At 47.0% G+C, this 11,410-nt stretch overlaps 1 protein-coding gene across 3 annotated transcripts; it reads right to left on the reverse strand.

Annotated features, from left to right (window-relative positions):
• Positions 1-594: 594 nt before the first annotated feature.
• Positions 595-4,804, reverse strand: Dok2 (docking protein 2). Of its 3 annotated transcripts, none has more exons than XM_076930759.1 (5): positions 4,579-4,804; positions 3,380-3,739; positions 3,066-3,153; positions 2,156-2,337; positions 595-1,608 (listed from the first exon to the last, which is right to left on the reverse strand). In XM_076930759.1, exons 1-5 carry the CDS (start codon positions 4,648-4,650, stop codon positions 1,012-1,014), a joined length of 1,299 nt encoding a protein of 432 aa, XP_076786874.1. In that variant the 5' UTR covers positions 4,651-4,804; the 3' UTR covers positions 595-1,011. The 3 variants fall into 3 exon arrangements, with proteins under 3 accessions (XP_076786874.1, XP_076786873.1, XP_034354368.1); XM_076930758.1 differs by having other exon boundaries at positions 595-1,626; positions 4,579-4,799; XM_034498477.2 differs by having other exon boundaries at positions 595-1,626; positions 3,380-3,661; positions 4,579-4,795.
• Between the last annotated feature and the right edge of the window lie 6,606 nt (positions 4,805-11,410).

Consider the following 11,410-nt stretch of genomic DNA (forward strand, 5'->3'; position numbering starts at 1 on the left):
CATACACACAAAAGAAAGAAAGAAATGTAAAATATGATAAATGCTAATGAGTCCTCGAAATCCAGATTGTCCGTCAACCCTTCACACACATCCACTGCCATTTTTCTGTCCTTGCAAAAAGAAAAAAAAAGTAGACATTTGAAGGTTTTTCTTACTTTGAATGGACATTTCATATGTTGAAAACAAAATCTCCAGTTAAATGCTCATGGATTTAGAGGCGGGACCTTTGGGATTGGACGATGAGGGCGCTGCTCTTGTAGATGAATGAAGTCATTCGAGGACCAGTGCATGATCCAGGGAACAGCTTTGCTGTCTCTTCGTGTTTGTGGACTCCCCAGCCTGAAGATCCATGAGCTGGAAATAAAATCTTTTTTTCTTCATAAACTACCTAGCCTGTGGCATTCAGTTATAGCAACAACAACAACAAAAAAAAATAATAATAAATAAGATAAACATTTCTAGGGTCCCAGACCTTCTGGGGCCTCATGCTGAGGACCCAGCATAGACCCAGGGAAGACATTCCAGCCCGGGGAAGGAGCCTTCAGCAGGTCAGCCCCAACATTCTTCCCACCTCACAACATTCAGGACACAAAATTGTTCCAAATTGATTTAATGTCTAGAAAACTGTGGGAGCTAGAGGGACAACAGCCACTCTTGTTGCCAACCAGAAGCCAGGGTTGTCCCAGGAACAGAACATGCATAGGCAGGAGGCCTGCACAAGCAAAGGAGCCGGGGCGCCAGTGGAAATCCTTCTGTCTCTTAAGAGAAATGGCCCCAGTTCCCTTTAGACCCAAGGCAGTGGGAGGAAGTGGAAAAGTGTAGGAGGGTGGGTCCCTCCAGGGCCCTCTTCCTGCTCCAGGCTAGTGACTCATACAGTACACAAAGAAGGACACTAAGCCTGGGGCCCAGGAAGGGGCAGTAGCCAAAAGGACTCTACCAGAAGCCCCCATGTCCCCTCCACAGTTCCAAAGACCTCTCCAGGAACCCATATCCCATCTCCTGGCCATCCCCTTACTTTGGGCCTTTTTTAAGTATGACATTGTCATACTCGGTGACCTGTGGCCAGCCAGGCACAGAGGAGTCTTGCTGGAGGGAGTTGGAAACCCCATCAGTAGGGGCCTGCTCCCTCCATGTCTCCCCTGAGGGATTCTGTGATCTCTCATAGAGGGATAGGGCAGCCACACCCTCAGGCTCATCATATATATGGTCAGGTAGAGGGGCCACAGGATCCTCCTGAATGCTGTCATATAGTGGGTCAGGAAGGAGTGGAGGAGGACTCGTCAGGATGCCCCTGAAGCTCTTGCTCAGGGAGTGAGCCACTGTATCAAAGGGCACGGCATATTCCCCCTCAGGGACCCCTGGCCTTATGCCAGGCACCAGTGTGCCAGGGGATGGAGAAGGCAGAGAGTCGTGGGGCCGGGAATAGGGGCTTTCAGGTCGAGGCAGCACAGTAGGCATCACGGACCCTGTGGCTGGCATGGGTGGAGGCCCAGAAGGGGTGGCGTTCTTCTGAGCAGCAATGGCCTTTTCTAGAGCTTGGAAGATCTCATTGCCTTGTCGTGTTTCGAACTCAAAGCTGCCCTCTCCAGAGACACAGCGTCTGCCAGCCTCAAAGGAAAAAGTCACCTACAGTGAGGGGAGAGAGGTTATAGAGCTCTTCTCTCCTGGACCTCCACCCACACGTAGAAGTTCCGGCCTGGCATCAGAAACTGCTCTTCCAGTTCTTGTCCCTCTGCCCCTGCATTTTGTTAGTTGCAGTTGGTTGTTTACTTGGGGAAGGGCTCTCACTATGTAGCCCCGGCAGGGCTTTTAACTCTGGTGTCTCCTGCCTCAGCCTCCTCGGTGCTGACATTACAAGCTGTGTCCCGCCACACCTGGCAAGCAGACTCTCCTCTCCCTCCTTTCCATGCATGAACTGACTGAGGCTCAAGAAATGTCAACGGCTCTTCAGCCTTCCCCATCCCTTCTCCACGTCATCTCTCCTCACCTAGACCTCTTGGCTTTCACTCTGTGCCCTCCATGTCCTCCCACCTCTGCTGTCTCTCTGGATGGTCTTCCTCCTCCCTCCACTCTCTCTTCATTGGCTCTCTGCCCCTCCCTAGTTGTTCCTCTCAGGTCTTTGGTCTCAGACTGCTCGGTTCAGCCCTTCACTCACCTTGTCACGCCCAAAGCGTCGAAGAAACCTGTAGGGCCAGTCATACAGCTGTGTGCCTGGCTCAGGGCCACCCCACAGCTCCAGGGCACTCACCCCGGTCCGGAGAGTATAGGACCCTCGGAGCCGGCAGCGTTCACTGGCTTCTGTGGGTCGTATGGTCACCGCATATTCCTTGCAGACCCCTGGGGAGGAGAAGAAAAAGAGGCAGCCTCAGGAAATAAATAGTGAACTCCTTCCACACCAACCTATCCTTAGTAAGCATGCCAGAAATTCTCAAGAAAAACCTGTTCGTGTTACCTGTGATCCCACACAGATCTTAAAGCCTAGGCTGCTGACCCCACCTTCTCTCCTGGAAGGCATCCTTCATGCCCTCAGCAACAACACCCCAACGCTGGGCCCACATCCTTCCTGACACTGGTGCCAGAGTCAAAGCTTGGTTTTCTCTATATCATCTCTCCCCAAGTCCCTAATGTTAAGCTACAGGTGAAGCCTGACCCTAAGACCCTCCTATAGCCCATGCCCCTTCCCGTGGGTGGAGCTTAAGCATGGGAGGAGCCTAGAAAACACAAAGAAAGCAAGAACTGGGCCTCCCCTATCAACACTGCTTTTCCCCATTCACAGGACGCCCTGCACAGCCAGACACAAGGCAATTCTCTCTTCACACAATCACTTCAGGACCCACAAAGATAGAGTCAAGACCAAGACCCTCAGCCTCAGGCAGAATGGCCTGAGCCAAGGGTGACAATGCGGCAGGCTGGGTTCCAACAACCTTAAACCGCACCAAGAAGCCAGGAAGAGAAGCTGATAAGCTGGGCCCAGGGTAACCACAAGGCAGGAAGACTTGACCTTGCAGCCAGCCCATGCCTCCTCCCTCTCACACCCATAGGGTCCCTCAGCCCCAAACTCTCACCTGTGGTGGAGCTGCTATACAACTCATTCTCCTCCATGCAGGGACTGCCGTTCTTTTCCTCCAGGCCTGGCGACTCTTTCCTCTGCCCCTGAGGAGGCGGGTGCCAGGTCTTAGCACCAGAACTCACCCCACGCCTCCCTCTGACCCACACTTTCAGAGCATACCCAGACTGCTGGTTCTGGGTGCACTTCAAACTGGGTTCCCTTAAGAAAGAACTCTCCTACAAGAGTTTTGTTTCTTCTACCACCTGCCCACAGGAAGTATCTAACACTGCCCTCCCCTTGTGTGCCTATGGTCCGCTTTGTACCCCTCACCGGGAAAGCCAACAGGCAGATGGCCTGTATCCAGTCACTGCGCTCTGCCGACGGGGCTGCCAGCAAGTACAGACGCTCCTTGGTCTCCAGGATGAAGGCACTGGTGTCCCGGGGACTGCTGGCCTCACTTCCTACCTCTGCTACCCGTAAGCAGTCGCTGAGGCGAACAACCTTCCGAGTAGCCTCTCCACGCCGTGTCTTCTCCGGGCCATCCTGGAGCTCTAGTCTGGCTAGGGCACAGCCAGACTCTCCATATAACACAGCTGCGAACCGGCGCCACTTCTGAGCCCAGGTATGGCAGGTAGAGGCCAAGTGGGAACCATCAGATGGAGAGATGGTCATGGAAGGAGAGAAGAGGAACTGTGGGAGAGGTAATGGGGCTGGGGCAGTAACACAGGATGGGGAGAAAGGTAAACATCACAGACCAGCCAGAGAAGCCAAGAAGACAACAGAGACCATGGAATGACTGAGCTGACGATTGATTAGCCAGGAGACCAAAATCTACAGGCTAGGCAGGAAATGTCCTATGGATGCAGAGTCCAGGAAGATGACAGGCCCATCTGCTAGGTAGTGGGGACAAAAGTCACTGAACCTAGAGCATAACAGTGAGGAGAGGGTAGCCTAGACCAGGGACAAGTCTTCATTTCATAGACAGGCTCTGGCTCCAAAGATTCCCAACTCCTTTCCTGTTTTGTATTAATGAGTTGAACCATGAGAGACAGAGACCTAGACAGGGTGAGCTGGGGTGTGGGTAAGCACAGCTGGGTGACAGCAGGAGGCAGGGGAGCTTCTCTTTCAAAGAAGGTAGGGGAGGGAGAGGTTGGACCACCCTGGGGCCACAGCTTAGTAGCAATCAAAGGTGAGAGGAGCCTCAGCTGTCATCCCTAACTGCCCCCCAACTCCCTCCCAAGTTACCCCCAAATTCAATACTGAAAAGAGAGAGATGATGTCAGCTTCTGCTTCCTTCCCCACCCCACACTCGAGGACAAACAGCTCTCAGCAAAGAGAGCCATTTGGGGCCTGGTTGAGGAGGCAAGGCACCTTGAAAAGGCAGGCATCTTCCCCAAGTAGTGTTCTGGTCTAAACTGGTAGAGCACAGGGTCTCTGAAGGGTCAGGGACATTAAGCCACCCCTCTACCCGAGTAACGAGGCCCTCCCCTGAGCTGCTCCACCCAGTGAGAGCCCAGCCTCACTCTTACCTTGCCAAAGGTCTGCTGCTGCTGAAGATGCAGGAAGCCCTGCTTCACGGCCACCTCCTCCATCCTGACCATTGCAGCCTCAGCTCACCACGACCGTTGCCTCTGCCCTCTCTCCTCTCTCTTCTGGGCCTGTTCCCCTTCTCTCTAGTTCATTTCCTCTCTGCCTAGAGTTTTTCTACACTATTCTAGTCTGCTTGATGACGACAGGCTGATAGGCCCTGTGGTTTCTTGCTCTCTGTGTGCCTCTTTTTTTTTTTTTTTTTGAGTGCACTTCATGCTCAAGCTTCCTTCCTGCATTTCCAGTGAGTAACATGCAATTTCCAAAAAAAAAAAAAAAAAAGCCAAATTTCACACTTCTGCTGAAACTGGTGTGAAGGACTGAGCCATAAGAACAAAGAGACCCCAAAATCAAGTTTAAGAAAACCAGCAGCGAGGTTTCATGCTGAGTGTGTCAGGGCTGGAAGACAGAAAACTGAAGGTAGAGATTGTCTGAAAGGACTATAAGGCTACCAGCCCAGAACTCAAATCTCCCAAAGCTGAGCCATATACCTGGTAATGTACACATAGATAAAACACCATGTACACACACAGGTACACACACACACAGGTGCACCAGTCCCATTGTATGAAAGTATTTCCTGCCTGCCAACAGTACATACAATACACAACCCTGTGGAGAATCTAGAAATAAGAACATTCTCTCTAGAAAAAATTTACTCCCCAAGTACATCTCAGCTGTTGGCTTCCTCCCTCACAAGTGTTCCACAGACACTTGGGTTTCAAGTGGAACTTACCTTAAACCATAGGAGCTTCAGAACTCCCAATTCTCCTATACTTGCCGAGCCTGGTGTAGCCCTGGTAGAGACAGAGTGACTTGACAAGGCTCCTACTCCAGGGACAGGGCCATGGTATGAGCCACCACAAGTGTCTTTGGCTGCTGTGGGCGTGAGGCTTGTTTGTATAATATTGCACATATTTTCACATTCCTTGGAGGAAAGTCTCTCAATATTAATAACTCCATGATAATCTGAGACAAGATGAGTCCAGGAGAAGTTTTTGCTGTAGCTAATGTCACAGCAAAATGGTAAATGCTGGGACCTACAGGACAGCCCTTAAGGCTGTGAAGAACTCTAAATACATGAGTTCAAAATATGTATAATTTCTCAACTATGCAAAATATAAGGATGCAATATGAATTATGAGGGACTTCATGAATCTAAAGGAACAAAGGCAGCTACACTATGAGTCAGCTTATCAGAAAGACACAAAGGCAGGAAGATTCCTGAGTTCAAGGTCAGCCTAGGACAGAGGGAGGTTAGGCCCAGGTGTGGTCAGGGCAGTGTTCCACCTAACTAGTTTATCATCTGTTCTTAGCAAAGGCAGACAGATCTCTGAATTCTTTTGCAATATTAAGGAAAAAAACGTGTGCTTGCTGTCTCCTAAGAATCAAAGGGCTGGGATCAAGGGATGTTGATTCATAAGATAATCAAAAGAAAACCTGGAGTCAATGACTGGAGTGATATGTAAAATGAAAGACTGAGCTGGGCGGTAATGGCGCACGCCTTTAATCCCAGCACTTGGGAGGCAGAGGCAGGCGGATTTCTGAGTTCGAGGCCAGCCTGGTCTACAGAGTGAGTTCCAGGACAGCCAGGGCTACACAGAGAAACCCTGTCTCGAAAAATAAAACAAACAAACACACACACACACACAAAAAAAAAAAAAAAAAAAAAAAAAAAAAAAAAAAAAAAAAAAAAAAAAAGAAAGAAAGACTGGATCTGTGTTCTACAGAGCAATCCAGAGAATTTTTTCGGATAAAAAGAGAACTAATTGGAGAACAGACAGACATGTGCACACACAGACAGAGACACACAGACACACACACAGAGACATACACAAGGAAGCAGGACATGGGCAGAGAGATCTCTGAGAATAGCAAGCAAGCAAAATATAGACAGAGAAATTTCCAGAGAGAAAGCAGAACACTGAAGCAGACTGAAAAAGCTATATCAAGCAGAACACAGGTCATTGGCTTGGACTCACAATTTGACTTTACGTCATTCTTTCCACTGCTCCCAGAAACCTCTTCTCTCAGCTCTCAGCATGCTGAGGCTGGTCCTTACCACATGCTGTCTCACCAGCCACATTTTACTCTTTGGCAAAAGCAGGGTGGGCATAAGCACACCTGTTTGCAACTTACCTGAGATCACAGAACTGTTGGGGGTGTGGGGGTAGATTATTGATGCAATGGAGTTTTTTTATTTGTTTGTTTGTTTCATTGGTTGATTTCTGATCTTTTGAGACAGAGTCTTATGTATCATGGGCTAGTACTCTCTAATACATGTACCATCATGCCTAGCTAGTACAAGTTTTTTTTTTAATCCAGTGTGTGTGTGTGTGTGTGTGACATACAAGCATACCTGTGGAAGTCAGAGACCAACCTCAGGTATCCCTCCTCACCTTCCACCCTGTTTGAGACAGGATCTCTTAATTGCCTTCCCATAAGTCAAAGTAGCTGGCCCATGAAGAGCAGCTTCTGGAAATTCTGCATCTGCCTTCCACCATGCCTGCAATGATTGAAGATGCTACTATAATATCGACTTACATAAACTCTGGAGATCTGAACTCAAGTCCTTGGGCTTGCATCACAAGCTATTTAGCCATGGACTCCTCTTCCCAGATCTGTAATGCAACTTCTCTCAGGTCCTAATCAGAATGCAGATATCATGCAGAAAGAGATTCTCTTTGGGGGACAGCCATGTTCCACGGATAAATTCACCTTAGAGCCAGATGGCTTGAAGAAGCAGTCTAGAATAGTTGGGGAAAACTGAGGACCAGACCATATTCCTGGGAGAAATCCTATGAACAGTGTTTATAAAGCTAAGCCCAATTCTTCTCCTGAGGATCTCAGTTGCATGTTGTTTAAGCCTTCTGCTATAGATGCTGGGTGCAGACCAAAAGAGCTCGGAAAAATTAACATGAAAGCTCTGGGGTTTGGAGGTTAGTCCAGCTCATCACCCTCAACCTTGCTGCCAGGATTTTAGCAAATTGGGCCAAACACTAAAGGAGAACCATGGAGTTGGGGAAGCACTGGCTTGGGAAGTGGCTAGGAGTATGAAACGGGGCGTGGCCTCCTCTGTCTTTAGAGCATCAGAGATTCTTCACTTCTGAATCCTTATCACCTGGGAAATTTTACTTGAGCCCAGGTATGTAAAGCAGATATACAAATCAAGCATTTACTGATAACCAATCATAAACTTACTTTAAAAAAAAAAGTCTATGGTGTATTGTGGAGAGCTTTTGGGGCCACTTTGCAGGAATCTGACTTTGGCCAAGGACAAGGAAATGGGCTTCAGGCAGGAATCTGACACTGGGCCATGACAAGGAAGTAATTTCAGACAGGAATCTAAATCTTAGGCTAGAACAAGGAAGTAACTTCAGGAAGGAATCTAAATCTTAGGCTAGAACAAGGAAGTAACTTCAGGAAGGAATCTAAATCTTAGGCTAGAACAAAGAAGTAAGCTTCAGGCATGAAAATGACTTTGGGCTAGGACTGGGAAGTAGGCTCAGATATCTTGATCATCCTGATTAGAACCTTAGAAGCAGTGATCACGTGAGTAATTTTAGGACTTTGTTTATTGCCTCAGCCTCAGAACTGCCTGGGTTCATGCTACTATGTTGTCTAGTTGTCTCTTTTAATCCTCACTCCTGCGCTGGAGAACCTGTTGACTGACTGAGCTTGCCTGGTCAGTGTATGCATTACCATTTATTAATGACAAGCAGGACTGGAGAGATGGTTCAGCCATTAAACAGCTAGGCTCACAACCAAAAATATAAAAACAGAAGCAAATTCACATACTGAGAAGGGTACACTTGCTCATGTTCACACAGTAACTACATGATGGCTGAATATTTGGTAATGAAGGACATGAAAACTTCATGAATCAATCAGTCCCCACAAATCACTCATTGAAAAGGAAGGACACTGAAGTTAGGGGTGGTCTGGGGGAGCTCCTGAAAGGGAACTGGAGTCTTCCAATTCAGGCAGAGCTAAGCCACATACTTATTGAAAAGCAGTTTTCCCAAATCCCCCTCTCCCTGTCCCATCTTGCCTGCAAGAATTACAGATGCTACTACAGTATCCATTTACATAACTCTGGTTCTCAATGCTTTTCAGAGTTGAATGCTATTCTGATTTTATAATCATCAATGCTGAGAATTCATTTCACACTCACATAGTGGAGCTGGACATGGTGATCCACACCTGGAATCCTACCACTTGGGAGGTAGAGGCAGGAGGATTGGAAGTTTAAAGTCATCCTTGGCTACACAAGTAGTTGATAAGGTAAGCCTTTAATACAGAAGACCTCTCCCCTCCGAACTGCATGCATACATGCATACATACATACATACATACAAACATACATACATACATACATACATAGTATGAAGTGGCACTAGTATGTTTAGGGTCATATCGGAAACTGTTGGAAATCCTATGCGAATTCCAAGCTAAAATACCTGTAATATTGTCTTTTGTGAAACAAGTAACTCAAAGAACATTTTTTAAAATAAAATATTCTAACAATATAATCCAAGGATATACTAATTTCATAGGTGCGGAGGAAGGATTGTAGGAAAATATTGGTTTTGTTTTTCTATTATCAAGCCGTTATGTTTCTATAGCAGCAGAAAACCTGGTGTGTGCAGTAAAGATACATCAATTCGTGGCATATAATAATCTTGGATCTGAACTAAGGCATAGTCTTTTAGACATTACATGGTTTGACAGTACACACAGCAACAGTGAACATGTTGTCTGTTCACTGTTGGCTGCAATGAAGTCTCACAGTACAACCAGAGAGCACTGCCAGAATCCCCCTAGCTTCATTATACATGTGGTTTTGAATTAATTCTTGGTTTTGCGTGTCCAGAGACCTTTTACAGTAGCCATTTTTTTCTGCTCCCCCTCCCTCCATGTTCAGTTTCAAGATCCCATATGGGGCTGTGACTCAAGAGTTTAAGAACTTAGGCTCTAGAGAATCTGGTCTACCTATGTGGTCTTTGCCTCTGCCTCTTGGAGAGAGATCAATAGCCTTCAAACTCTAATATGCTGATCTTGTTAAAAAATGCAGGTTTGCACAGTAATGGAGCATGCTTTTAATCTGAGCACTTGTTAGGCAGAGGCAGGTAGATCTCTGAGTTTGAGGCTAGCCTAGTCTACAGAAAGAGTTCCAGGATAGCCAGGGCTACACAAAGAAACCCTGTCTCAAAAAAAACAAACAAAAAACAAACAAACAAACAAAAAAAAACTAAAAACAAAAAAAAAAAAACAACTAAAGTGCAGGTTCTATGATCCCAACACTCCAGAAGCAGAGACAAGAGGATTGCAGTAAGTTCAAGACCAGCTTGGTCTTCATAGTGAGTTCCAAACTCGCAAGGGTTACACAGTGAGACTGTGTCTTGAAAGCATCAAAAGCAAAACAACCCTAAAAAGGATACAGATTCTTATCGGATGGCTCTGGTGTGACAGGGCTGTGAAGTTCCCCAGCACTTGCCTCACAGTAGCATAAAAGATGTTTTTTTTTTTTTGTTTTGCTTTGTTTTTGTGTGTGTGTTTTGTTTTGTTTTTTCCTCAAACACCCTGCTTACCTTCCAACCAGGAGGGAAACTGGATACATACCACTCAGAACCACAGGGGGGCGCCCGAGTTTACCAGATTCCTTGGAAACTTTTTAAACCTGACCCCACATATTCCAGACACCCCCATCCCATTCCTGGCCTGTGGAAGCTGGAGAAATACTCTGCTCATAGCCATAGTCTGAAAGGAGCTAGAATCTACTAAGAACACACGCCTTCGCCTTCTATCAAGCTGAACTTCACCCAGCTGGAGTGGGAATCCTGCCACGGGAATCCTGCACTAACCTCAGTGCTTTCTGCTTGGCCTCTGGGGAACCACATGAACAGGAATCAAGACACTGTTCCCAGACACGACAGAGGTGCAGGGAACTAGAGGATGTCTGGATCTCCAGGCACCAGTGTAGGAAGCAAAGGAAAGACTTCCCATAGTCCATACTGAGGGACAGGTGGGGTTTGGGCTGGCTCTAGGCTTCCTTACTCAGGGACTGGGTAACTCCGAAAGATCTTTTAGGTGAAGACAGCTATCCTATGGGCAGCTCTGGGCACACTAGAGAAAGGTTTAAAATGGGCAAAGAGACATGGACATGAGAAAGATGGATTGGGCAAAGAAATGAAGATGAGGCCAGATCTGGTGCCTGCCATCCTCAGCTCCAGTGGTTCCTGACTGTACAGGGTAGACAGTGTACATCCCCAGTTTCAGTGCTAGCCCTTGCCCTTTCCCCATTATGTACAATGGTCCTCCTATATCCATGGTTTCACTAACTATACTTCAAAAATATTAAATGGAGCACTCCAGAAACAAGCAATCCTTTTTTTTAAAAAAATGCACAATGCCACATTTTCATTGTTCTATTTTATTATCTATTATTATCCATCTTACTGTGGCTACTTTGCAAACTTTATCTTAGGCATATGTGAAGAAAACTGCATATAGATTTTTCCCTGCTCTGTAGCTCAGGCAAAGTATCCTCCAAGGATGAGGGAGACATACTACACCAAGAAAAGAGAGGGTTCGGTTCCTGTCACCTTCAGACCAGGAAAGGAACTGAGTAATGGCAAAAGCTAGAAGAGCAGAGCTGAGCCAGAAGTAAGCAGAGCTTTGCGAAGGAGCAGGGGTAGAGGAGAGGTGAATCAGACCATAGGCCACAGGACTCAGTAAGAGTCCTCTCAAGGACTTTAAACACGAGTGTACATT

This window comes from Arvicanthis niloticus, chromosome 3 (genome assembly GCF_011762505.2).
Source record: "Arvicanthis niloticus isolate mArvNil1 chromosome 3, mArvNil1.pat.X, whole genome shotgun sequence".
In the NCBI taxonomy this organism is placed as follows: domain Eukaryota; kingdom Metazoa; phylum Chordata; class Mammalia; order Rodentia; family Muridae; genus Arvicanthis; species Arvicanthis niloticus.

Bases quoted from the DNA above. Each gene is read 5' to 3' on its own strand.
- Dok2 (XM_076930758.1), bottom strand. From the start codon at position 4,650: ATGGTCAGGATGGAGGAGGTGGCCGTGAAGCAGGGCTTCCTGCATCTT. The intron at 3,154-3,379 runs GTGAGGGGTACA...CCGCCTCCTCAG, and splicing joins TCTGCCTGTTGGCTTTCCCG to GGGCAGAGGAAAGAGTCGCC. The intron at 2,338-3,065 runs GTGAGAGTTTGG...TCTCCTCCCCAG, and splicing joins GTATAGCAGCTCCACCACAG to GGGTCTGCAAGGAATATGCG.